General features: G+C 49.7%; 1 protein-coding gene across 12 annotated transcripts in view; it reads right to left on the bottom strand.

Annotated features, from left to right (window-relative positions):
• Helq (helicase, POLQ-like) overlaps positions 1–27,660 on the bottom strand; it is a 49,989-nt gene that overhangs the window by 6,714 nt on the left and 15,615 nt on the right. For 3 of the 12 annotated variants that reach the window (NM_001014134.2, XM_087583747.1, XM_087583751.1), the window contains 9 exon segments: positions 1,557–1,730; positions 4,262–4,360; positions 5,717–5,874; positions 8,592–8,811; positions 18,360–18,464; positions 18,681–18,822; positions 22,301–22,540; positions 25,074–25,219; positions 26,433–26,531. In NM_001014134.2, coding sequence (NP_001014156.2) covers positions 1,557–1,730; positions 4,262–4,360; positions 5,717–5,874; positions 8,592–8,811; positions 18,360–18,464; positions 18,681–18,822; positions 22,301–22,540; positions 25,074–25,219; positions 26,433–26,531 — 1,383 coding nt within the window. 12 annotated transcript variants of the gene reach the window in all.

Genomic DNA, 27,660 nt, shown 5'->3' with positions numbered 1-27,660 from the left:
TAAGTTACACACTGGTCACGTAAGTTACACACTGGTCACGTAAGTTACTCCTGAGTCTTTGTCACTTGGATAGGCCAGGGGTAAGGATGACCTCACAGCTGCCGGGGAGCACAGGGACCATGGGAGCTTGATGAACCAGCTTTTGGAGGAGGGAAAAGGACTGAACATTGTGACAAAAAGTTGGGCTGGAGAGATGGCTCAGAGGTTAAGAGCACTGACTGCTCTTCCAGAGAACCTGAGTTCAAATCCCAGCAACCACATGGTGGCTCACAACCATCTGTGATGGAATCTGAGGCCCTCTTCTGGTGTGTCTGAGGACAGCGACGTGTACTCATATAATAAATAAATCTTAAAAGAAGAAAATAAAGTTATTTCTAATCAAGATTTCAGGAAGTGTCTGTACAGTTTTGTTTGTTGAGGGACTATAAACAGCTTTTACTTGAGAAAGTTAACCCAGAGACAAAGTATTAAATAAGGACAGAATCGAATGCCACATGGTATTCAACAGAACACTTACGCTAATGAGAACAAGAAATATGACTCAAGCATGACGCATAGCTTGGAGGCTATCATGTCAACTTGTCTGTGTAAGGTCTATCCGTGAGGTCCGGGGCCCTGGCTCCGGGTAAAGCACGAGCTTCAGCACCCACAGAAAAGCCGTGTGCAGCTCGGCGACACATGCCTGTAACCCACACGGTGTGCTTGTTCATGGTGTGCAGCCAGAGTGTACGCTCCAGGCTCCCTGAGAGACCCTGAGTCATGTCTGACTGACAGCGGTGTGAGAGACTACAGCACAACCACCACAGCTGGCGCTGCACGGCCTCGTGTGGGCCTCCCGCCATACGGGAGAAACTTCACTGCGTTCTCACGACTAATCCTGGTTAAAAGTCACCCCCACCAACACAGCTGCTGAACAGAGAACAGAGTCAGAGGAAAAAGTCACCAACACCCTTCACTGGCACATACAGTAAATGAATTATTCACAATCATAGACTACAGAGGTTTGCGATAGGAAAGAAAATTGAAATGAAAAGCTGCTGAGATGGGTGTGGTGGTGCACACCTTTAATTCCAGCCCTTGGGAGGCAGAGGCTGCCATATAGATATATAAGATATTTATTATATTAATTTATCATCATTCATATACACCTACGCCTATCATGTAGAGCCCTATGTTTGACGTAGGGCTGCCTGCCCGACACTAGAAGTAAACGTGGCTGTCCGGAAGATGTGGGACTGAGCAGTCACGTGGCTGCTGATGGACCCCCATCACCCCTGAGTCATCACACACAAGCCAGGCTGTAAGGGATAAGCTGGTGCCATCGGCCCAGGCCCCGAGGACAGGCAGGCTCTGCACTGCCCACTGCTGAAGTGTTTTAGCTGACTCAGGGGTTTCTGCATCATCCCCGTGAGTGCACACGGGCCTCGGGTAAAAGGCAGAAGTGAAGAAAGGCTCTAAATAAATCTGTGTCCTTCACAGAGCACGGTGACTCGGCAGAGAGGAGAGAGGCAAGTGCTTTAGAGTTTAACACGAGGAGACGATGGTTAACTGATTACCTCACAGAAATGTAACACACAGGATGAGAACGAGGCAGCTCCCATAAGCAGGTTCTGTATGTATCCCCGGGGCATGTTAAATCTTTCAGACACGCTCCAAACGTTGGTCTCTTTCAGCAAGGAATAAAGCACAAAAGACAGATAGAGCCTGTTGACAGCGTTCTTGTCCACCTTCTAGAAAGACACAAAAGGAGCTGTAAGAGGGTGAGGCTGAGCAGCAAGACAGAGGGGAACAGAGGCCCCTGGCTCTACGTGCACTTGCCAGCCACAGAGGAGACAAGGTCAGGTGTTCCCAGTGTAAGGACACTCGCTGCTCTGGGGAGGGAGGAGAGCCCTGCAAAATGCTCAAGGCCGGCACCTGGCACTGTGACGACTTGGGACGAGGGCCTTTGCAGATGAGGTTAGTTCAGGACCTGCAAATAATGCCAGCCAGGATTTACCACGGGTCCGGAACTTGCTGACTGCAATCTTCATAAATGAGGACAGGACAAGGAGACACAGAAGTCAATGAAAAGCGAGGCTCCAGCTAGAGAGATGCACTTGTGAGCCAAGGAGCTGCCATGCTCGACCACACAACTAGGAGGGAGCATGGGAGGCTTCACCTTGTAGCCTACCCAAGAAGCCAGTGGAGCCTCCAGGACTGTGAGGAGTTGGGCTGGGCCTCACATATGCTAAGGGTGTGCTCTACCCTGACTGAAGCTGGGCTTCAGTTCAGCTGCCCGCCCAGTTGGTAGTGTGTGTTCCCAGCAGCGTTAGAGTGAGCGTATGGAGGGAATGTGGGAGGCATGGAGGCCCCTGTGCTCACAGCTAAGCAGTAGGAACCGGGAGTGCTGATACTGGGTTGTTCCTTCCCAGGAGGAGGTGTAGGTCTCTTCTACACCTAGGAGGCTGGGGGTGATGTGCTTAACACTCAGGGACCTTTGTCTTCCCATGGGCTTGTTTTCTCAGTCAATCCACAGGACCTATCTTAATGGAAGATGTTACATGTATTTCACAAAGCCCTTTGATGTGCACATAGGATTAAGTTACTTATCACCAGGAAAAATTTTACCAAATTGTGCTGTGCTTAAATATGCCTAAAACAAGAGACTCAGGACCAGGCTCTCGAGTTTGAACTGGTATGGGCTCCTGAAGGGTGTGGAGTGGAACCATACAGTACTCAGTGTGGGTCCATACTCGGCTGGATGAGCCCTCCAGTGACTCTGCTGTAAGTGCACTGCATTTGCATGTGAATGGACGTTAGACAAAAAGACTAAATGGTAAGCTTGTCTAGACTATAAACTTCAAAGAAATATGCTATGGTTTCCCCCACGGTCACGATAATCACAGTGTTCTCCAAGCTGAAACAGAGAGGCAGGAAAAGACTTCCCATGGCTGGCAGTTTCTGGTATGTGCGTCGGCTTTTGCCTGTGGTGCTAGTGCTCATGTGCAAAGCATCTCGTCACTAGGATCAAGGTGACGGGAGAAACAATTTCACAGACGGACTTGAAAGAGGAGAGCAGCTACAGAGTGCCTCACTGGTCGGCATGGCAGTGTGCCCCTACTTCTAGCACTCTAAGTAGGAAACCTAGACCTGAGTTACACAGCAAGTCCCTGTCTGAAAATGAAAACAAATAAGATATGAAAAGGATTTGAGATAAAAAGTTATGTATCAGTGAATTCTGAATTACAGATTCAGCATGTACATAATGGACCATCCTTTTAGAAGCATTAAGCTGAAAAAGTATATTGAATTCTGGGTAGGCAAAGACAGCTTTTTAATTTGGCATTTTTAATGCACTTTTACCATTAACTATAAATCGAGTTAATGTAGACTTTGCTTAGAATGTAATTCCAAAGCCAGGAAAAACGGTAGAATTATCACACGGCAGGACAGATGTCTTGATGACCATCTCAAGCCTTTGTAAGGATATCAGTAAGAAGAGGTGGGGGCTGCTGAGATGGCTCCGTGGTTTAAAGCACTGTGCAAGCACACAAGCCGTGGAAGGGTGGGGGTGGGGTGGGGGCGCCAACTCCACGAAGCTGTTCTTGGACCTCTACATCAGTGCTGTGACACAAACACAACACATACACATTATACATGTGCGTGCATACACACACACTCAAGTCGGACAGCTCATAGTTTCTGAGAACCATATTGGCTTCTTTAGGGGATGGACACTTAGTGGCAGAGTGCTTGGGTGCCCCAGCCAAGTATCTGGGTTTCATCAACACCACACACACACACACACACACACACACACACACACACACACACACACACACACACACACGGAGAGACAGACACACACATATACACACATACACACACAAACACACACACACTACACACACACACACACATACACAGACACACAGGTCATATATACACCTGTATGCATGATGTATATCATAAAACATTTCAAATCAATTTACACACACAGTTATATGATACTGTACAAATGTTTTATAAAATAAACCTAACAGATTAATGTGAGAGAGGGGGTTGTTTTTTTTCTTTTTTTTAAAGACAGGGTCTCACTGTGTAGTTCTGTCTTGCCTGGAACTCTCTGTGTAGACTAGGCTGGCTTTGAACTCACAGAGATTCTCCTGCCTCTGCCTCCCCGGTGCTGGGAAACAAAGCTATCAGGCCAGTGAAGGAGAGGATGTAAGGACAGTCATTTTCCTGAGTGACTATTATGTAGAAAGTAACAGTGATACGGCACCTTTCTGATGGCTTGTCCTGACGCCTTTCTCCCAATAAAGCTTTCGGAGATTCCAAGAAGAGTAGCCACACTTTGCTCTGCTGGGCTGAGTTGACTAAACTACGTAGAGAAGGAATAAACAATGAAAAATACAACTGCAGCGTTAAAAGTCTCATTCCAGCCAACACCAGTGTTAATTCTGAGGTCACATCTTCATAATTTCAAAGGATAAGAAAAGCCCACGATGTTTATGAATTTTACAAAATTATCATCATAAGCAGAACACTGTTTCGTCAACACTGGGCTAATGTGATGGTGGCTTCACAGTTACGTGGCCAGGTGACAGCCCAGCTGTGTGGCTGTACAGGCACGTTGGTGAGCTTGCCTTACTGTGTCTCTCAGAAAATGTCTCCACCATGGGGTGGCACATAACCATGCATGACGACAAGGTCATGAGCGCCTTTTATGGACCATGAGTGTGTTTAATAGTACAGTGAGCTAGAAGCGGAAAAACACAAGAAGGAAGGGTCTAAAGGTAACTGTGCCATAGAGGACTTAAAAATGACACTATGGAAATTAATTTCCTAGGCTGGAGAGATGGCTCAGTGGTTAAGAGCACCGACTGCTCTTCCAGAGGTCCTGAGTTCAAATCCCAGCAACCACATGGTGGCTCACAACCATCTGTAATGGGATCTGATGCCCTCTTCTGGTGTGTCTGAGGACAGCGACAGTGTACCCATAAACATAAATTAAATAAATCTTTTTTAAAAAGAATTAAATTAACTTCCTGAGGTTAGAAAGCGGTAGACTGGGGCTTGAGGGTTCCAGGGTGGAGCACACACTTATTATACACGAGGCTCTGGGCTCCATCTTTAAAGCTTAGGGGGCGTGGGGAGACCAGCCGCCACTTCTGCCTAATGGGATCCTGTGCCTTCATTCACTTAGGTGGAGTGTTGATAGAAAACATCCTGATGTGTTACTTACACAGCGCCAGCTCTCCTGTGTGACTGGCTGTGAAGTACGTTCTTTGTGGGCTGAGACAGCTAAGTTAGTAAGGCACATGGGCATGAGGGCACTGGCTGTCCTGGAACCACGTAAAAAGCCCGGTGGGGAGGCCTGTCCTGTGATCTCCGTCGGAGCCAGGGTCAGGCAGACCCCTGGAGCTCACTCGCCTAGACTAAGTGTGGGCTCCAGGTCCCAGTGGGAGATCCTGTCCCAAAAACCAAGGTGGATGGCTCCGGAGGAGTGACACCTCAGCCTGACCTCCGACTCCATACACAGAAAGTATTTTTCAAAACCTGATAGACATATATGCTGAATGTCACGTTAGAACCCACAGTTTCGTACAGTTCACACACAGCAGCCTCAGCATGGAAGAGAAAGAAACTCTGAAAGACACAAGGCCCAATTCCAAATGCACCGGGTCACGTGACACACGTCCAACCAAGTCTAAGCTGTAAAGTCCCGTCCTCTCACCTGCCTGAAGTACACCATCCAGTCAGGCTCAGACTGAGCGGCGAGGTCATAGGGTGTGGTTAGGTAGACCAGATGAAGAAGGCTTTCCAGTACGAGTCCTTCCAGACCTTTCTTCAAGTCTCTGTACAGAGTGTCACAATAGGTCAAGTCAATGGCCCCTAAAGAAACACAAAAACACAAATCCAGGAAGTGCTGGGCACAGTCCCAGTCAGCTGTGCTGGGCACATCTGTCCCCGTCACAGCTACACAGCAGGCCTGGGGGGCCAGACCGACCTGAGCAAGACCCAGTGGCCAAGCCCTGTTCCCATTAGTTTAAATTTGAGCAAGGATATTTAACCTCACGGAGTTTTAATTTCCTCAGCTTTAAGAGACAACGGAGCAACCACAACTGTGTCACAAATAGGAAAATATACGGTGAACATTTGGGCTTTGTTAACTGGGATAGTTCTTAAACAATGCGAATATGTGTAAAATATGCAAAGATATTAAATACCGGTGTGTTTGCACTGAGGTATGCTAATGCCACAAAAAGAACACTTTGTAGACCGAGATAAACAGACTTGTTTGCTACTCTTGTTTGCTGAGGGGCTCCTCACCTGTACACAGCCCAGCCCTAAGTCAGACCCTACCAGTAATTCCTCAGGCTCCCTTATTTGTAACAGTTTTGGAGGTTATCTTAATAGCATGCACCAAATTTTAGACAGTTGTGATGCAACTACTATATTTTTGGTAATCTGGCAAAAAAACAAAAAAAAAAAAAACAAAAAAAAAAAAAACAACCAACCAACAAGCAAACCATTTCAATGTGTACTCAAATAGACACCCTCTGTTTATAAGTCACAGCTATTTATTCTCAGAAGAATCACAAGCAATGAAATGTTCATAAATACAAAGATGGTTAAATAATTTATGTTCCAGCCCTATTATGGATGAATACAGCATAAATGACCATGGCTCTTAGTGCGAGCCCACATTTGATCTCAGCTACTTGGAGGCTGAGGCAGGACGACTGTGTGCTCAAGGTCTGCCTGGACTACAGGAGACCAGCTAACTTGGTCAACTGAGTGAAACCCAGATTCAAAAACAGAGAGTTGGGGACGTAGCTCAGGGGCACTGTGCCCGTCTAACACGTGTGATGCCTTGGGTTCATGGTATGTTATAAACAGGCATGATTCCATGAAAAAGTGGTTGAGGAACATAGACACACATGTGTCTGTACAGAAAAATACAGTCAGGAGCCATCTGCCAGGGACAAGCTGACCTTGTGTAAACACTGAAGAGGTGGCTACCACCATTAGATACGATCTTTCTGAACCACTGTGATGTGTGTGGTATGTGAATCGCTGACATTTTATGTGGTGGATATGGATATGTCTGGAAGAGTAGATCCTGAACTGGGAACACTGGGAGCTCCCAGGAGTGGAATGGGACAGATGTACGGAGTTCTGATAACATAATCCTGAGTTCTCAGGACAGTGTTCCTTTGTGTTCTCTCTCTCTGTCTCTCTCTGTCTCTCCCTTCCTCCCTCCCTCCCTCCCTCCCTCCCTCCGTGTGTGTGTGTGTGTGTGTGTGTGTGTGTGTGTGCGCGCGCACGCGCATGTGTGCAGGAGGACGGAGTGAAGGCCAGGGCTCAAGTAAAGGTCTTCAGTCATCCCACACTACTCTTTGGCTGAACCAAGAACTCACTATTTGGCTTGGTCGGGTGGCCAGCGAGCTCCAAGGCCCCAGCTGTCCCCACCCCCCTCCTGCTGGGATCACAGACCCACATCACCATGCCTGGCCTTTTATGTGGGTGCTGGCAATCTCAACTCAGGTTGGTCTTTATGATTTTACTGACTGATTTTACTGAATGAGACATCTCTCTAACCTAAGATTTTTTTTTTTTTTAAGAACAGATATTTTTCAGAAGGAAATTACTCATTAAGAAATAAATTCTTCGGGCTGGAGAGATGGCTCAGTGGTTAAGAGCACTGACTGCTCTTCCAGAGGTCCTGAGTTCAAATCCCAGCAACCACATGGTGGCTCACAACCATCTGTAACAGGGATCCAATGCCCTCTTCTGGTGTGTCTGAAGACAGCTACAGTGTATTCATATACATGAAATAAACAAAATCTTTAAAAAAAAAAAAAAAGAAGAAATAAATTCTTCCAGGAAAACTAAGCTACACAGAGAAACCCTGTCTTAAAAAAGCAAAATAAATAAACTAATATTATCTGTTCAGATACTGTCACAGTTTGAATATGCTTGGTCCACGTAGTGGCACTATTTGAAGGTGTGGTCTTGTTGGAATAAGAGTGTTACTGTGGGGGTGGGTTATAAGACCCTCATCCTAGCTCCCTGGAAGCCAGTCTTCTGCTAGCAGCCTTCAGATGGAGATGTGGAACTCTCGGCTCCTCCTGCACCATGCCTGCCTGGATGCTGCCCTGCTCCTGCCTTGATGATAATGGACTGAACCTCTGAACCTGTAAGCCAGCCCCAGTTAAATGTTGTCCTTACAAGAGTTGCCTTGGTCATGGCGTCTGCTCACAGCAGTAAAACCCTAAGACAGGGAGAATCTATAGATTAAGCAAAAAGCAAGTTCCAGAACAGCAGGAATTATTTGTTTAAAACAAAAATTTAAACCTGTTTATAGCATGCAGTGTGAACTGAAGTAAAACACACAGACAGGTGTTACTCCAGGGAAGACGGTAGGCTGTGCGCTGAGGGAGGGGAGCGGGTAGGAGGCAAGGCCATCTTTATCTACTTGTGCAATAACTTACAATTCAAAGCTCGTAATATGAAATCATAAATCCAATTTAAAGCAAGAAAATTACTTAACTTCTATTGTTTCCAATGTATTCCCTTAGAAAATACTGAGATTTAGGTAAACTTACCCTTAAAAGAAGCTTGACCCAGTTTGGTAATACGGAAGTGACAGCGTGACTCCTCGGGGCTGCCGTGGCTGTCTTTCTGTAGAAGCCCTTTCTCTGTTAGGTGTTCAAGTGCGCCGACAGTAACTTCCCAGAGGCTTTTCTCTCTCAGTAAAGTCTTTTGCTGGACGCCAAAAAGCGTGCCATTCATGAACTGATATATGTCCCCGAGACTCTCTGCAATCTGAAAGAATTCAGGACATCACTGGGACATCTTTCTTAGTTCACAGAACAGGATTATTCATGTTCATATCCTGAAGCTATCTGAAGAAAAACTTAGCATGAAATCTACAGAATTAAAAATAAACAGGAAAAACAAGCGAAGGAAAAGACGGTTATCACGTTCATGCTTTTTATACACATTTCCAAAAAGATTTTATCATTATTACTATTATTGGCTTCGCTTTGTTTTAAGACAGGGCTTCTCTTGTGCAGTGTTCACTGTCCTCAACTCACTCTGTAGACCACGCTGGCCTTGAACTCACAAAGATCCACTTGCCTCTGCCTCCGGAGTGCTGGGATTGAAGATGTGCACCACCGCCCTGGCTCCTATTTTATTATTTTAGTTGCATGCCTGTGTGTGTGAGGCACACGCACATCAGTGCTTGGGGATGACAGAGGTGTTGAATCCCCTTGGAGCTGGAGTTAGGGATGGTTATAAATCACCGGGTGGGGATCTGGGAACTGTGAGTGGGTTCACTGCAAGAACAGTTTTAACCCCTGGGCCATCCTCACGCCCCAAAGTGCTGTTTTGTTTTTATGCTTTCCAAAGCTGTGCTCTGCTCAACCTCTGCAGCAGACCCCCAATTCCACCCGGACTCCTTTTGGAATCCTCTCTTCACCCGCTTCTACCTACCCACGGAGCATGCTTTAGCCCTAAAACCCGCATTAAACATAAAAGAGAGACATGGAAAACACAGCTGAGGGGATAGCACTGGGCAAGGTGCTGCTTGACAGAAGGGTTAGCTAGCAATCGATCAGTCTCCCTCTTCTGTCTGGGCTCTGCAATTTTCCCTGTCCTTACGTGTCTCCTCCCCACCCACCTGTTTGTTATTTACCACTGACGGCAGCGATGTCAAGACCCTGCACTTGGTATTCAGGAGTTAAACACCCAGAGTTAGAACGCACTTTTATTAGTCAATTTCACCAACATCAGCATGTTATATTAAAAAACCGGACGGATCAATAGCTCTCTCTTACAATTCTGATTATGCTTCAATGGGAATATTTAAGTAGTCATTTTATATTAAACCAATATAAGGGATAATAAAAATATTATGGAGCATTCACTTTTGTATTGCTTCTCTTTCCTTTTATTAACAATCATTCTTGATATCCAAGCTCAAATGCACTTATAAGATATTCTCCAGCTGACGTTCAGTTTGTGGATCATTAACGTACTTCGGCCTCCATGGAGATTTGAATGAAATGTTCTCCAGAGTCTCAGGCATTTGTCTCTGGGTGGCAGTCCTGTCTGAGTGGGGCCTTGCTGGAGGATGTATTCCTGGGGGTGGGCTTTGATGGTTTAAATGCCTCTGCCTCCTGCTTGCTGTTTGAGATGTGTGCTCTCGGCCTCCAGCTCCAGGGGTCATGTTGGCTATCAGCTGCAACCTGTGTCCACCACGATGGACCTAACCCTCTGGAACCATAAGCTCAAATGAACTCTTTCTTCTGAAAGCTGTCTTGGTCATGGTGTCTCAACAGTCACAGGAAGTAACTAGTGCAGCTCTTTCTGATGGCTGAAGGGGCCCACGGTTAGGTAGAGGAGGCACAGGGAGTGCCTCTGCCTGACCTGTCCACCTGTCCTCAAGTCATCTTCCCACTCCTTTTCATTCCTCTCTGGAACGCTTGGCCATGATTTAAACCTAGGCCAGTTTCTGTCTACCCTTGGACATGTCCACAGTCAAATTTGTTAAAATATTTATTGATGTTAATCAAATGTCAAGCACGGTGTGAGCCCTGACTTTTTAGGGCTCTTAAAGCAGGGGTGCTTTAGTAGCCGAACAGTAACAAAGCCATGATCCCAAACTGATTGGTGCTGTCGTAGGGAAGGAAGGCAGTTCTGTAATAACAGACTGACTCAGAGGTGTAGGGAATGCAGCCCCAGCAAGTTACAGTTAGGTTAGCAGCTGCAGGTGAGGAGGGCCAATGAGATAAGGGAGTATACTGAGCATGAGGGTGGGCGAGCAAGAGGCTGGGCAAGCATGAGGGTGGGTGAGCAAGAGGCTGGGCGAGCATGAGGGTGGGTGAGCAAGAGGCTGGGCTATGAGGCTGGGCGAGCATGAGGGTGGGTGAGCAAGAAGCTGGGCTATGAGGCTGGGCGAGCATGAGGGTGGGTGAGCAAGAGGCTGGGCAAGCATGAGGGTGGGTGAGCAAGAGGCTGGGCAAGCATGAGGGTAGACAAGCATGAGGGTGGGTGAGCAAGAGGCTGGGCAAGCATGAGGCTGGGTGTAGGGAAGAGAGATGGGTGAGCATGAGGCTGGGTGTAGAGAGGGGAAATGGGTGAGTCCCAGTCTGGGGACCATTAAGACACTAGTGGACCTCACATTCGATGAAATGAAAATGGAAAGCCAGTGTTCCTGGAATAAAGTGTAAGAGGCCAGACTGGAGAGACCTGCTGTGGTCACGCTATCCAGACGCCAAGGTGAGAAATTTGGGACTAATCTTTTCCGTTTTTTCTGTTTTTTTTTTTTTTTTCCTTTCTTTTTTTCGGAGCTGGGGACCAAACCCAGGGCCTTGCACTCGCTAGGCAAGCGCTCTACCGCTGAGCTAAATCCCCAACCCCCTTTTCTGGGTTTTTATGGCAATAGGAAACCACTGACGAGGTTTAAGTGGAAGGAGTGACTTACTCATTCCCATTCTGTAATTATTCCGTGTGAAGATGTGGCAGGTCAGACAGTGGGTGGAGGGAGACCGACCGTCAGGAGACAGGAAAGCGAGGATTCAGACATGTGGTACAGGTCTACAGTGGAGAGCAGCCTTAACAGCACGTGCTTGGCACAGGGTATCTGAGACGTGGCTGCGATAAGTAATCGGGAACTCCCGGAATCCTCTCCCTGGAGTCTCCTCCTCTTCCTGTCCTCTTGTGTCTCTAGGGATGCTCACCTCCGTCCTCTTAGCCCCTGGCCTCTCACTGCAAGTCACAAGTCTTGGCACAAAGACTCTATGAGGACGGTGACATCTCTGATGGTTAAACACGCTCTCCTGCTACCCCAACCAATACCATCTGGTCTGCAGCAACCGTTTCCATCCAAACTTCAACTCCTCAGTGTCCAGCCTGTGACTATCACCACGTCACAGCCCTTCCCCACCACGTCAGTGTCACGGCCCTTCCCCACCACGTCAGTGTCACGGCCCTTCCCCACCACGTCAGTGTCACGGCCCTTCCCCACCATGTCAGTGTCATGGCCCTTCCCCACCATGTCAGTGTCACAGCCCTTCCCCACCCACGTCAGTGTCACAGCCCTTCCCCACCATGTCAGTGTCACAGCCCTTCCCCACCACGTCAGTGTCACAGCCCTTCCCCACCACGTCAGTGTCACAGCCCTTCCCCACCACGTCAGTGTCACAGCCCTTCCCCACCATGTCAGTGTCACAGCCCTTCCCCACCATGTCAGTGTCACAGCCCTTCCCCACCACGTCAGTGTCACAGCCCTTCCCCACCATGTCAGTGTCACAGCCCTTCCCCACCCATGTCAGTGTCACAGCCCTTCCCCACCACGTCAGTGTCACAGCCCTTCCCCACCACGTCAGTGTCACAGCCCTTCCCCACCACGTCAGTGTCACAGTCCTTCCCCACCACGTCAGTGTCACAGCCCTTCCCCACCACGTCAGTGTCACAGCCCTTCCCCACCACGTCAGTGTCACAGCCCTTCCCCACCACGTCAGTGTCACAGCCCTTCCCCACCCACGTCAGTGTCACAGCCCTTCCCCACCACGTCAGTGTCACAGCCCTTCCCCACCACGTCAGTGTCACAGTCCTTCCCCACCATGTCAGTGTCACAGCCCTTCCCCACCACGTCAGTGTCACAGCCCTTCCCCACCACGTCAGTGTCACAGCCCTTCCCCACCATGTCAGTGTCACGGCCCTTCCCCACCACGTCAGTGTCACGGCCCTTCCCCACCACGTCAGTGTCACGGTCCTTCCCCACCACGTCAGTGTCACGGTCCTTCCCCACCACGTCAGTGTCACGGTCCTTCCCCACCACGTCAGTGTCACAGCCCTTCCCCACCACGTCAATGTCACAGCCCTTCCCCACCACGTCAATGTCACAGCCCTTCCCCACCATGTCAGTGTCACAGCCCTTCCCCACCATGTCAGTGTCACAGCCCTTCCCCACCATGTCAGTGTCACAGCCCTTCCCCACCACGTCAGTGTCACAGCCCTTCCCCACCATGTCAGTGTCACAGCCCTTCCCCACCCATGTCAGTGTCACAGCCCTTCCCCACCCACGTCAGTGTCACAGCCCTTCCCCACCACGTCAGTGTCACAGTCCTTCCCCACCATGTCAGTGTCACAGCCCTTCCCCACCACGTCAGTGTCACAGCCCTTCCCCACCACGTCAGTGTCACGGCCCTTCCCCACCACGTCAGTGTCACGGCCCTTCCCCACCACGTCAGTGTCACGGCCCTTCCCCACCACGTCAGTGTCACGGTCCTTCCCCACCACGTCAGTGTCACAGCCCTTCCCCACCACGTCAATGTCACAGCCCTTCCCCACCACGTCAATGTCACAGACCTTCCCCACCATGTCAATGTCACAGCCCTTCCCCACCATGTCAGTGTCACAGCCCTTCCCCACCACGTCAATGTCACAGCCCTTCCCCACCACGTCAGTGTCACGGTCCTTCCCCACCACGTCAGTGTCACAGCCCTTCCCCACCACGTCAGTGTCACAGTCCTTCCCCACCATGTCAGTGTCACAGCCCTTCCCCACCACGTCAGTGTCACAGCCCTTCCCCACCACGTCAGTGTCACAGCCCTTCCCCACCATGTCAGTGTCACAGCCCTTCCCCACCATGTCAGTGTCACAGCCCTTCCCCACCACGTCAGTGTCACAGCCCTTCCCCACCATGTCAGTGTCACAGCCCTTCCCCACCCATGTCAGTGTCACAGCCCTTCCCCACCCACGTCAGTGTCACAGCCCTTCCCCACCATGTCAGTGTCACAGCCCTTCCCCACCACGTCAGTGTCACAGCCCTTCCCCACCACGTCAGTGTCACAGTCCTTCCCCACCACGTCAGTGTCACAGCCCTTCCCCACCACGTCAGTGTCACAGCCCTTCCCCACCACGTCAGTGTCACAGCCCTTCCCCACCACGTCAGTGTCACAGCCCTTCCCCACCCACGTCAGTGTCACAGCCCTTCCCCACCATGTCAGTGTCACAGCCCTTCCCCACCACGTCAGTGTCACAGTCCTTCCCCACCATGTCAGTGTCACAGCCCTTCCCCACCACGTCAGTGTCACAGCCCTTCCCCACCACGTCAGTGTCACAGCCCTTCCCCACCATGTCAGTGTCACGGCCCTTCCCCACCACGTCAGTGTCACGGCCCTTCCCCACCACGTCAGTGTCACGGTCCTTCCCCACCACGTCAGTGTCACGGTCCTTCCCCACCACGTCAGTGTCACGGTCCTTCCCCACCACGTCAGTGTCACAGCCCTTCCCCACCACGTCAATGTCACAGCCCTTCCCCACCACGTCAATGTCACAGCCCTTCCCCACCATGTCAGTGTCACAGCCCTTCCCCACCATGTCAGTGTCACAGCCCTTCCCCACCATGTCAGTGTCACAGCCCTTCCCCACCACGTCAGTGTCACAGCCCTTCCCCACCATGTCAGTGTCACAGCCCTTCCCCACCCATGTCAGTGTCACAGCCCTTCCCCACCCACGTCAGTGTCACAGCCCTTCCCCACCACGTCAGTGTCACAGCCCTTCCCCACCACGTCAGTGTCACAGTCCTTCCCCACCATGTCAGTGTTACAGCCCTTCCCCACCACGTCAGTGTCACAGCCCTTCCCCACCACGTCAGTGTCACAGCCCTTCCCCACCATGTCAGTGTCACGGCCCTTCCCCACCACGTCAGTGTCACGGCCCTTCCCCACCACGTCAGTGTCACGGTCCTTCCCCACCACGTCAGTGTCACAGCCCTTCCCCACCACGTCAATGTCACAGCCCTTCCCCACCACGTCAATGTCACAGACCTTCCCCACCATGTCAATGTCACAGCCCTTCCCCACCATGTCAGTGTCACAGCCCTTCCCCACCATGTCAATGTCACAGCCCTTCCCCACCACGTCAGTGTCACGGTCCTTCCCCACCACGTCAGTGTCACAGCCCTTCCCCACCACGTCAGTGTCACAGTCCTTCCCCACCATGTCAGTGTTACAGCCCTTCCCCACCACGTCAGTGTCACAGCCCTTCCCCACCACGTCAGTGTCACAGCCCTTCCCCACCATGTCAGTGTCACAGCCCTTCCCCACCATGTCAGTGTCACAGCCCTTCCCCACCACGTCAGTGTCACAGCCCTTCCCCACCATGTCAGTGTCACAGCCCTTCCCCACCCATGTCAGTGTCACAGCCCTTCCCCACCCACGTCAGTGTCACAGCCCTTCCCCACCATGTCAGTGTCACAGCCCTTCCCCACCACGTCAGTGTCACAGCCCTTCCCCACCACGTCAGTGTCACAGTCCTTCCCCACCACGTCAGTGTCACAGCCCTTCCCCACCACGTCAGTGTCACAGCCCTTCCCCACCACGTCAGTGTCACAGCCCTTCCCCACCACGTCAGTGTCACAGCCCTTCCCCACCCACGTCAGTGTCACAGCCCTTCCCCACCATGTCAGTGTCACAGCCCTTCCCCACCACGTCAGTGTCACAGTCCTTCCCCACCATGTCAGTGTCACAGCCCTTCCCCACCACGTCAGTGTCACAGCCCTTCCCCACCACGTCAGTGTCACAGCCCTTCCCCACCATGTCAGTGTCACGGCCCTTCCCCACCACGTCAGTGTCACAGCCCTTCCCCACCACGTCAGTGTCACGGTCCTTCCCCACCACGTCAGTGTCACGGTCCTTCCCCACCACGTCAGTGTCACGGTCCTTCCCCACCACGTCAGTGTCACAGCCCTTCCCCACCACGTCAATGTCACAGCCCTTCCCCACCACGTCAATGTCACAGCCCTTCCCCACCATGTCAGTGTCACAGCCCTTCCCCACCATGTCAGTGTCACAGCCCTTCCCCACCATGTCAGTGTCACAGCCCTTCCCCACCACGTCAGTGTCACAGCCCTTCCCCACCATGTCAGTGTCACAGCCCTTCCCCACCCATGTCAGTGTCACAGCCCTTCCCCACCCATGTCAGTGTCACAGCCCTTCCCCACCACGTCAGTGTCACAGCCCTTCCCCACCACGTCAGTGTCACAGTCCTTCCCCACCATGTCAGTGTTACAGCCCTTCCCCACCACGTCAGTGTCACAGCCCTTCCCCACCACGTCAGTGTCACAGCCCTTCCCCACCATGTCAGTGTCACGGCCCTTCCCCACCACGTCAGTGTCACGGCCCTTCCCCACCACGTCAGTGTCACGGTCCTTCCCCACCACGTCAGTGTCACAGCCCTTCCCCACCACGTCAATGTCACAGCCCTTCCCCACCACGTCAATGTCACAGACCTTCCCCACCATGTCAATGTCACAGCCCTTCCCCACCATGTCAGTGTCACAGCCCTTCCCCACCATGTCAATGTCACAGCCCTTCCCCACCACGTCAGTGTCACGGTCCTTCCCCACCACGTCAGTGTCACAGCCCTTCCCCACCACGTCAGTGTCACAGTCCTTCCCCACCATGTCAGTGTTACAGCCCTTCCCCACCACGTCAGTGTCACAGCCCTTCCCCACCACGTCAGTGTCACAGCCCTTCCCCACCATGTCAGTGTCACGGCCCTTCCCCACCACGTCAGTGTCACGGCCCTTCCCCACCACGTCAGTGTCACGGTCCTTCCCCACCACGTCAGTGTCACAGCCCTTCCCCACCACGTCAATGTCACAGCCCTTCCCCACCATGTCAATGTCACAGCCCTTCCCCACCATGTCAATGTCACAGCCCTTCCCCACCATGTCAGTGTCACAGCCCTTCCCCACCATGTCAGTGTCACGGCCCTTCCCCACCACGTCAGTGTCACGGTCCTTCCCCACCACGTCAGTGTCACAGCCCTTCCCCACCACGTCAATGTCACAGCCCTTCCCCACCACGTCAATGTCACAGCCCTTCCCCACCATGTCAATGTCACAGCCCTTCCCCACCATGTCAGTGTCACAGCCCTTCCCCACCATGTCAATGTCACAGCCCTTCCCCACCACGTCAGTGTCACAGCCCTTCCCCACCATGTCAGTGTCACGGTCCTTCCCCACCATGTCAATGTCACAGCCCTTCCCCACCACGTCAGTGTCACAGCCCTTCCCCACCATGTCAGTGTCACGGTCCTTCCCCACCATGTCAGTGTCACGGCCCTTCCCCACCACGTCAGTGTCACAGCCCTTCCCCACCATGACAGTGTCACAGCCCTTCCCCACCACATCAGTGTCACAGCCCTTCCCCACCATGTCAGTGTCACAGCCCTTCCCCACCCACGTCACAGCCCTTCCACACCACGTCACAGCCCTTCCCCACCATGTCACAGCCCTTCCCCACCCATGTCAGTGTCACAGCCCTTCCCCACCCACGTCACATTAAGCTTTTCTCTTGCGTTCTACTCTAAATGCCTAGTGTGGCTTACCTCCTCCTTCTGTATCTAATCCCTTCAACCTCAGCACATTTAATCACTTTCTTCTTTAGACTTCCCTGGTTCTAGTGTGGCAGGTGACACTGTAAGGCCTATTGCCATCCATTGCAAGGTGCCAAAGGGACCAAAACTTGTGATACCTGTTTCATTATGTCTCTCATGTTCGTACTAGTGAGGACAAGCCCTAGGATGAACTAAGAACGATGGTCTTGCCGTTAGAAAAAGCTAAATTCAAACTCTGGCTTTGACTACATTTTTGTATTGTTGTTGTGGCCAACTGTATTTTGGGCACAAGGACAGAATTTAATTAACTTAAAAATAAGTCTAAAAGAGATTAATCAATAACTCTATTTTTCTTTTCTTTTGATTTGAGATAAGGGCTGTTGCCCTTCATGCTCGCAGAGCTGGGGCTATTACAGCCGCCCAGCACTGAGATGGTGACATTGTACTGCACGGTGACAGGCGTGAGCTGAGGGGATGGGCTGCCCTGTGTCTGGGTCCACTGTTTCACGACATCCACGGCACTGCCTCCTGTAAAGTAACTCACTCTGGGTGGTATCAATTGTTCTCTGACTTCTTACATTTCTCTAAAGAATGAAACAGACCCAGATTCAGAGTCTTTAAAAAAAATAACTTACTTTTATTTTAAGTACATTTGTGTTTTGCCTGCATGTATATCTGTGTTAGGGTGCCGGATCCCCTGGATGTGGACTGACAGACAGCTGTGAGCTGACATGGGGTGCTGGGAATTGAACCCAGGTCCTCAAGAAGAGCAGTCAGTGCACTCTTTATTTGCTGCGCCGTCTCTCCCATTCCCAGATTTAGATTTTTTTATGTCACAGACTGTACATTTTCCTATCACATTACCATTTTGTTCATTTTATAATTCCCTTAATTTTTAAAGGTCTCTATTATCTCAGGTAATGCTTGTCAGATTTAAGAAGATCTTTAAAAAATACCTTCAGGCCAATTAAGGAGAGGAACAAACTCTGGATTCCCTTGGTGAACTCCTCGACAAGATGGCTGTGGCAGTCTTCTAGCGGTCCATTTATTAGTCCCAGCACCTATAAAGTTAAAGCAGTTACGTTTGTGCTGTCACTAAACTAAGCAGTGTTCTACATTAAGACCTCACACTCTGTAAGGTCCCTGGAAGCCCCAAACTCCTCCAAAGCCAAAACAAAAACAAAACACAAAACCCCGGAGGAGCTGGACTTAACAGAGGTTCGGTCCCACTGAGTTTCTAATCGATGACGTCATGTGGGTGTGGTCCAGCTCAGTACCTGCTGCTTGTCTTTCTCTTGCAGCAGAAGGATGCTCTCCCCGGCAGTGTCTATCCCAGCTCGGCCAGCCCTGCCAATCATCTGCTTATACTGATTCCTCTTCAAGAACGTGTTAGCCACGTAGGGAGCTCTTAAGATGACTCTACGGAAGGTATGAAAATAAAAGTGATCCTCTGTGTTAACAGCTACTTCTCAAACCCAGCTCCACTGCACGCTTTATTCGGTGTTAACTTTAAGTAGACTGCACGGACACTGGCTCTCCGACGTCCTAAGTTCTTACACACATCGCCTGTAGCTCTTACAAAATGATTAGCAGGGCCCTTACTTCCTATGTTCTCATGAAGGAATTAGCTGGAGTTCAACAGTGCTTTCCTTAAACAGCCAATGAGTAAAGGCCAGGGCTGTCACCTGAACTCAAGCCTCTGTAGCAGAGAGGCCTAGGATGAGCCTGAAGCAGTGGTGTCTAAAGCTTGAGTTTACACCCCAACCCAAAGATCTGGCCTTGTACCACCGCCATATGCTACCGTAAGCTGTCGACTGATGAACTGATATTATCTTTAACTATCGGGCACTGCGGATTTCAGCTGGCTTCAGTCGGCAAAAACATCAACTTCGATCCTGCTCAGGTAAAAATGAGTCTGTAGTGAGAGTTCCTCTTCAAAGGAACTCAAGAATTTGCCTACACTATCGACTGATTTATTTATTTATTTATTTATTTATTTATTTATTTATTTATTTATTTATTTATTTATTTATGGTTCTTTTTTTCGGAGCTGGGGACCGAACCCAGGGCCTTGTGCTTCCTAGGCAAGCGCTCTACCACTGAGCTAAATCCCCAGCCCCGACTTCTTCATTTATAAATCCCACCAGACTACGCAGATTGAGGAGAGCCTGAAGAAAACAAAATGAAGGGAAAGAGAACACACAGAAAAATGACTGCATACAACAAGTACAGTAAAGGATTTTGGAAAATTGTAAATAGTATCCAGAGAAAATTCCAGAGGGAATCATATCCACTGTTATAAAGCAGACGTCTACGAGAAGCATCATGGATTAGAATGCATTTAAAATCTACAGATGTAATGAATGAACATAGCTAACAGAACAGTAAAAAGCTAGCTTTTCTGTACCGACGCCCCACACGCATGCTTTCCTGACACCCCACATGCATGCTCTCCCGACACCCCACAGGCATGCTCTCCCAACACCCCACATGCATGCTCTCCCGAATCCCACAGGCATGCTCTCCCAACACCCCACACCCATGCTCTCCCGACACCCCACATGCATGCTCTCCCGACAGCCCACACATGTACTGTTGCCGTTGTATTCACCCCACGCCCTTTTCACCCCAACCCACTTCGCTAACCTCCTACTTCTGTGTCTTTAGAAGAAAATGGATTTTGGAAGTGGTACTGGGGTTTGAACCTGGGATTTTCTAGGTGTTAGACAAACAGTCTGCACTATACTGTCTTCCAGTCCAGTAAAAACTTGAATTTTATATGGAAGGTAAAATTGGAGGAAAAGAGTTGACAGCTGTAACCACATGTCTTTACCCCAGGCTAGCCTAAGTCACAGAAGAGAATGAAGCTGATGGAAAGCTGGAACCCAGAAATGACCAGCAACAGCTCCAAGACAGAGACCACAGAGCTCAAGATGGAGTGCCTCGCCCTAACGAAAGACAGAGGAGCTGGGATTGTGGGGCTTACTGATCAGGGCCTGGGCTCCAATCTGGCTTTGATGTGACATTCAAGAAGCTTCTACTCTCATTCATTCATTCATTCATTCATTCATTCATTCATTCATTCATTCATTCATCAATTTTGAACAAGGTTTCTCTGTGTAGCCCTGCTGTCCTGGAACTCACTCTGTAGGCCAGGCTGGCCTTGAACTCAGAGATCCACCTGCCTTTGTCTCCTGAGTGCCGGGAAAGTTAATTATTTTATAGATTTCAATTGTATAAAATATTGGTCATAAATCGTGAAAGCTGACTAAACAAACCCATGTTACACACTTGGGTGTCAGGTGTGGGAGATGTGATGTGGGGACAGGAGGGAAGGGGACACCAATTATAACAAGCGCCGCTCCTCACCACAGGAAATGGAAGGTGACAGAGGAAAGTGCAAAGCTGCTGGAGGGGCCGGCTCAGAGGAAAGGCCCCGCTGGCCGCCAAGGCTGACAACATGACTTCTATCCCCAGGACCCACACGGTGGACGGAGAAAACCAACAGACTCCTGAACCCCAAAGTTCACCTCGGAGCTCCACAAGCCCACCGGGGCATGGTGCTCCTCTACCTGACGGACGCAGTGAATGTGAAGAAGAGCTTTGGAGAGAAGAGAACTGCCGGCCCACAGACCCAAGGCTGCCTCCATACTGGGCACGGTGGTGCAGGCTTCAGTGCCCACGGCTGGAGGCAGGGGCAGGGCTACACAGTGCGACCCTGTCTGTAAATGGATAAATGCGCACGAATACGGAGGGGACTTAATGACCATGACACGGAGACATAACTGTCTACCTAGCAGAAAAACATTCCGTTTAATGTTCATAAACATTTTGTGAAAATAAATTATTTGTTAGCACACCTCCTCACACCATCCCTGCCCCCTAGTCAGCAGTTATAAAGAGAGGTCAGTTATGCAGTTCTCCACTGTGTGGTAATATCTGAAAAGGTGACGGAGGGGCTGACCTCTAAGAGTTTGTGGTGGTCGGATATGCTCGGCCCATGGGAGTGGCACTGTTAGGAGGTGTGGCCTTGTTGGAGGAAGTGTGTCACTGTGTAGCTGGGCTTTGAGGTCTCTTAGTGCTCAAGCTCCGCCCAGTGTGGAAGAGTCTCCTCCTGGCTGCCTTCAGACTAGATGTAGAACTCTCAGCTCCTCCAGCACCATGTCTGTCTGCACACTGCCCTGCTCCCACCATGATGATGATGGACTGAACCTCTGACCCTGTGAGCCAGCCCAATTACATGTTGTCCGTATAAGAGTTGCCTTGGTCATGGTATCTGTTCACAGCAGTAAAGCCCTAAGACAAAGTAATTCCATCCATGCCAGGAGGCAGTGATGCAGGCCTTGAATCCCAGCACTTGGGAGGCCGAGGAAGAGGGGGAAGCAGGTAAGTCTCTAAGTTCCGGGCTAGCCTGGTCTACAGAATGAGTTCCAGGACAGCCAGAGCTACACAGAGAAACCGTGTTTCAAACACGCACGCACGCACGCACGCACGCACGCACGCACACAGTGCATTCAGATGGCTTTAATCAGCTCCTTCCCTGTGAATGGAATACAGGTCAAACAAGGTTCTAGCCACTGAACTCCACCTCAGACCGGCTTTCCCTATCAGTTCACTGACGTATCAAGGAGGTGGATTAAATGAACCCACTGATCGTGTCAAAGCTTCCCGGAAGTAGAGTCAGATCCCGACTCCAGCTCTAGGAAGGAGGCTGAGGCAGGACTCCCTCCAGTTGGACCCGGCTCACAAGCTGAAGTCTCAGACAACCAGACACACAGAAGAGAGAGGGCACGAAAGGGAGGGAGAGATCTAACGTCAGGAAATGTGCTTCTTCATTAAACCATCAAAGGAAACGCGCCGACCAAGTCAGCACAGGAAAGCTTCTGCCACCCCTCACCTCCGTGCAGGCAGATTGACCCCTGCTGCCAGGGTGGACGTGCAGGTGAAGAGGCAGAGCACACCAGTGGAGTAGGCCTCTTCCAGAAGCTTCCGCTCATCGCTAGTTAAGCCGCTGTGGTGATAGGCGACGCCGAAAGGGATGGTGCGCTTCAGGACAGGGCACACTTTACCGTGGCCGACATTCCTCAGGCTTTTAATCAGTTCCCCCTTTTCTTCCTCTCTGTGGTTTAGATAGTCCCTAGGGAAAAGATCCATTAGACACAGCAGCCTGGGACTGGAGCGATGGCTCAGCAGTTAAGAACACAGACTGCTTTTCCAGAGGACAGGGGTTCAGCCCCCAGCACCCACAGGGCACCCCACAACCATCTACAACTGCAGTTTCAGGGGATCCAATGCCCTTTTGTGATCTTTGAAGGCATTAGGCACGCACAAGTGTGACTGTGTGTGTGTGTGTGTGTGTGTATACACATAAAATATATAAATCTTTAAAAGGAGGAACTCTGAGTCCTTGCATTAGAGGTGGGAAGTACTAACCATTTTTCTTTAATGTATCATGTTAGCATCTTTTTTAGTTATGTATTACTTTTATCAGTGTAAGTACACAAAATGTCCTTTGCGTGTATTTTTGCATGAACATGCATGTGTCTGTATCTGTGTACTGTGGATCATGTCTGTAGCCATGTCTGCACAGAGGCTGATATCAGGTGGTTTTCTCATTTCTCACTAAACTGGGAACTCACTATTCAGCGAGGCTCGTTGGTCAGTGAGCAGCAGGGGCCTCCCCGTGTCGCAGCACTGCATTACAGGTGTGTGCCATCATGCCTGGCTCTCGTGAGGAGGCTAGGGATACAAACGGGTTCTCTGACTGAGCCATCTCCCCACAAAAGGTTCTTTTAACTTTAATTCTTACTTCATCAACCATTAGAAATACCCTCCAAGCCTTTTGTGGACCACAGAACCCTGTGGATACCTCACAAAAATAAAACTAGGAAAAGTTCAGCTGTTCATATAAACACGACACTTTAGAAACAATTTCAGACGCTTCACAGACTTCCTGAATTTTGTCCCTAAACTTCGTATGATATCAGGTTAGATCCTGATCTAGATATCAAGATTATTTCTTCTATAATATATGTCTTTATGAGAGATGGTCTGTTTTATTTTAAGGTAGTAATTTTCTGCACTGAAAATGGAGTCATTCCATTCATGGAAACAATGTCTAAACACTAACACTGTAGAGACCTCAACAGTGTCTTAAATTATGCTCAAAAGGTGAGTGGTTTTACAGAAAGCTTAAATGACTGATTTCCTTATTTTTCTTAGTTTTTAAAATTTGTGTGTACATGCTTGTATATACGTGCATGTGAGTGTGTGCGTGTGTGAGTACGTGTGTGTGTATGTGAGTGTGTGCGTGTGCGTGTGTGAGTACGTGTGTGTGTATGTGAGTGTGTGCGTGTGTGAGTACGTGTGTGTGTGTTTATGTATGCATGCATGGAGGTCAGAGGTTCTGACTCCTCTTGGAGCTGGGTGTCAGAGAGAACTTGTCAGACCCTCTGGAAGAGCAGGAGGTGCTCACGACCAACAACCACCATCTCCCCAGCGCAGTGCACTTAGCTGTTAGGTTGGTTTGTTTGTGTCTCATTATACAGCCCTGGCTATCCTGAACTCACTATGTACACAAGGCTGATCTCAAACTCAGAGATCCTCCTGCCTCTGCCTTCCAGGTGCAGGGATTGAAGGCATGAGCTATTGCCTGGTTGTTTTGTTTTTTTTCTTCAAAGATTTATTTATTTTAATTTATATGAGTACACTGTAGCTGTCCTCAGACACACCAGAAGAAGGCATCAGATCTCATTACAGATGGTTGTGAGCCGCCATGTGGTAGCTGGGAATTGAACTCAGGACCTCTGGAAGAGCAGTCAGTGCTCTTAACCACTGAGCCATCTCTCCAGTCTGATCATATCTGCTCTTAATTACTGAGCCATCTCTCCAGCCCCGTTTTGGTTTTTTCTTAAATAATCAAAACTGTCATTGTAAAGGCAGACTATCAATCGTTGAAGCTCAACTCCTTGGTGGCTCCCTGAACACTTTGACATTCTACTAAGCCAGCAAATTTACTCCTCATTTATATCAGTCTATGCCAATAGGACTGGGAGGCAGGGTGGAGAATGACCAGATTATAAGTTCGCATCCCTAGTTTATGACTAATGAAAGCCTCAAGTAAGGGGCCAAATGGTGTAAACATTAAAACCCCACACAACAAACAGGTACAGAAAACAGAGACCAATCAGCACGGACACTATCCCTGTGGGCACAGCAGAGTTCATATCCAAATAGCTCGAACTCCAAACCAGACACCTCTAAAATTCGTAGGAAATTCTGTCTGGTGCCCAGACGAGTTAAGAAAGGAAGGGAGGTGTTAACAAAGAGAAGTTCAGCTGCAGCCATGGCCGGCCTCGGGGCGTGACAGGGGATACCCTGCCTGCAGCCTGCCCTGCCCACTCGCAGACAAGCTGACCGGTCTAAGGCGCAACTAGACCCTGGGCCACTGCTCAGCCAGGCTTCAAATGCCTCTGCGGTGGTCACTCTCTTGCAACTCCACAATTTTCTACTTTAGTGTGGATTTCAGTTAGGCTGACTTTAAGGTCAGTTCCTTCAGAAAGTATAAATACGATGCCCTGCTAAGAAGACCATGATCACTCAGCAAACAATGTATCATTCAGTCTGCAATTTATGACAAAAATAGAACAAAGTTAAAAAGATGAACATACCTGCTTAAAAACTTGCACAACATTTCTGCTACATTTTCACAGTTCTTCTTACTGGGACAAAAAACCAGGCAGGAGTAGTTAGGGATGACTTCTGTCACCAATGCTACCAAGCGGTCAGGGTCCACTTTCTTCAGGGCATCGGAGTACTGCAACAGGCAAGTGTGACTTGAAAGACAGTAAACTGTCACCAGTATTAAACACTACAGTTATCCATCACTAAAACCAGAGATGGCAGCTGTACTAAACATCGAATGGTCAATTTCCTCTAGGTTATTCCTTAGAGATTTGGTTTGGGGGCACATTTAGTCCAAAAAGAGGATTAAATGATTAAGAATCAAAGGAAGTGAAAGCAGCTCTTGTTATTAATAACTATTTTATGCCCACCTCCATCCGAGCAGAACGAAAAGCCAGAGAGAGATGAGGACTGCGGCTACCAACAGTCAAATACCTCGTCCAGAATGGCGTCTCATCCTGCTCTGACCCGTGTTCCCTAACACTGTCAGAAGTGAGGCAGCAGCAGTGGTTTATGGCAGTTTGGAACACTGCCGGGAGGACGTGCAATAAAAGGACAGTCAGTCATTTAAATCTCCTCGGTTCCTGTGCTTACTGAAAACTAACATGGATTTAGAATAAAATGCATGAAATCCTAAAGCTGGGGTAAAACTGCTTCCCTTTTAAAGATCCTCCATGCCGATGTAAGCCATTAGCATGCAAGCAGGAACTCTTCTGTACAGCAATGTGTCAGACTATACAGCATGCTCCTCTTGCTGTCGGATAAATGACACATCCACAGGATATGTCTCCGGATTTTCATGTTCAGGAGCTGGCTCAATAATCAGTCAGGTGCAAACAACGTAATAAATACTTCCTCAAAATCAGTGTCATTTGACTTGCAAGCGCTTTATTCACTCACGCAAGAGTCACTGACAGGATGTGCGCTGTGCTGTTAGAGCGGGACTGCACACAGTCCTGTTCTGCTAGTTTTTATACATAGTATATCCAGCAGCCATAAGATACCCAGCTTCACAAGGATATGCCAGAGCAAAGAATCCAGTATGACCTGACACTAACACTGGACTAGCTCAGGTAGCTCAGTGGCATGTGCCTTGTATGAGGTAACTCAGAGGTGGCATGTGCCTTGTATGTAGGCCCTGGCTTGAGCCCTAGCATTGCAAACCAAACAAAGAAGAAACTTGCTGTATTCAGTCAGAAGCTTATTGTCCATGACAGATCAGGCACCTTCTCCTCTCAAACTCTCCCCCAAATACAAACCAGCGAGACCCCCTTCAGTCTGCTGCAGTGCCCCAGCATACCTAGGCACAAAAGATGGGAACCCGGATTGAGGGGTTTCCCTCGCACCTTATAATTCAGGAGCCGTGAAAAGGTCATGCCGTCCACAGCCCGGCTGTCTACCTCATATATTGTGTCATTTACTTTCAGGAATTCTTTTAATTCAACCTGGAGATGAAAAGAAATGGCTGATTAATATACAATTTGTAGTCTGAAATTCTAGACCATGTTTTCACAGAGGACAGCTACACACAGAGACCCCAGCGTTGCTAGGACACTACAGACAGGATTCAGCTCTCTCCTTTCCCCTGCCTCTCTTTTCCTTTACAGAAAACCAGGAACTAACATCCTGGAAATTTTACCTTTGAGTTGAGTAGTAGACACTGAAAAGGAGGCCAGATGCGTGGGCGTTTGTTGTGAGCAGCAGGAATGAGGACTGCAGAGGGGGCTCAGTGGCTGTGTGCTTGCCCCTCCCCCAGAGGACCCTCAGTTCTCAGCACCCACAACAGCCTACAACTCGCGCTGCAGTGGGCCTGATGCCCCTTGCTGGTCTCCACAGGCACCACAGACACATGGCAGACCCTCAGACACACCCACATGAATAAAAGTTAAGTAAATAAGAAAGAATATATGTAGGAACAGGTGATAGTCCTATTTTTTCTTCTTTTGTATTATTTCTTAAGATCTACAACTTTCTGTGTTGGTCATCAGTTTCCATTTTAAATGCCACTTAAGGACTCATGGTCAGGAAGTTTGCAAACACAGATTTTCTTCTGGTGGGGAGATGTGTGTAGGTGTGTGTGTGTGTGTGTGTGTGTGTGTGTGTGTGTGCGCGCGCACGCGCTCTCGAGCAGTACAGGTGCCGATGTATGTACAAGTGCTCACACGTGTGTGCACATGCATGAGGTAAGAGGACACACCTCAGGTGTCACCCCTCAGCAGCGTCTGTCTTATTTTTAAAGTAAGTCTCTCTCTTCCCTGAAGCTTGCCAAGGGGGCCAGGTTGGAGCTCCTGTCTTAGCACTGGGATGGTAAGACATGCGAGCATGCCTGGCCTCTGTGTGCGTGCTCTGAGGACTGAGTGCAGGCCCTGATGCTCGCGGGGCCAGCACCTCATCAGCTGGCTCTCTCCCCTGCCCTCGGTTCACTGGTGTGGAAAGGTGGAGTCTTAGGGTTCTTTGTTTGCTTTCCCAAGAAGGGCGCTCGTCTGTGTAGCCCTGGCACTCGCTCTGTAGACCAGGCTGGCCTTGAACTCAGAGATCCACCTGCCTCTGCCTGGGATTAAAGGCCGCACCACC

Source organism: Rattus norvegicus, chromosome 14, assembly GCF_021556685.1.
Source record: "Rattus norvegicus strain SHRSP/BbbUtx chromosome 14, alternate assembly SHRSP_T2T, whole genome shotgun sequence".
In the NCBI taxonomy this organism is placed as follows: Eukaryota; Metazoa; Chordata; class Mammalia; order Rodentia; family Muridae; genus Rattus; species Rattus norvegicus.
This window is presented reverse-complemented; position numbering and strand designations above follow the sequence as displayed.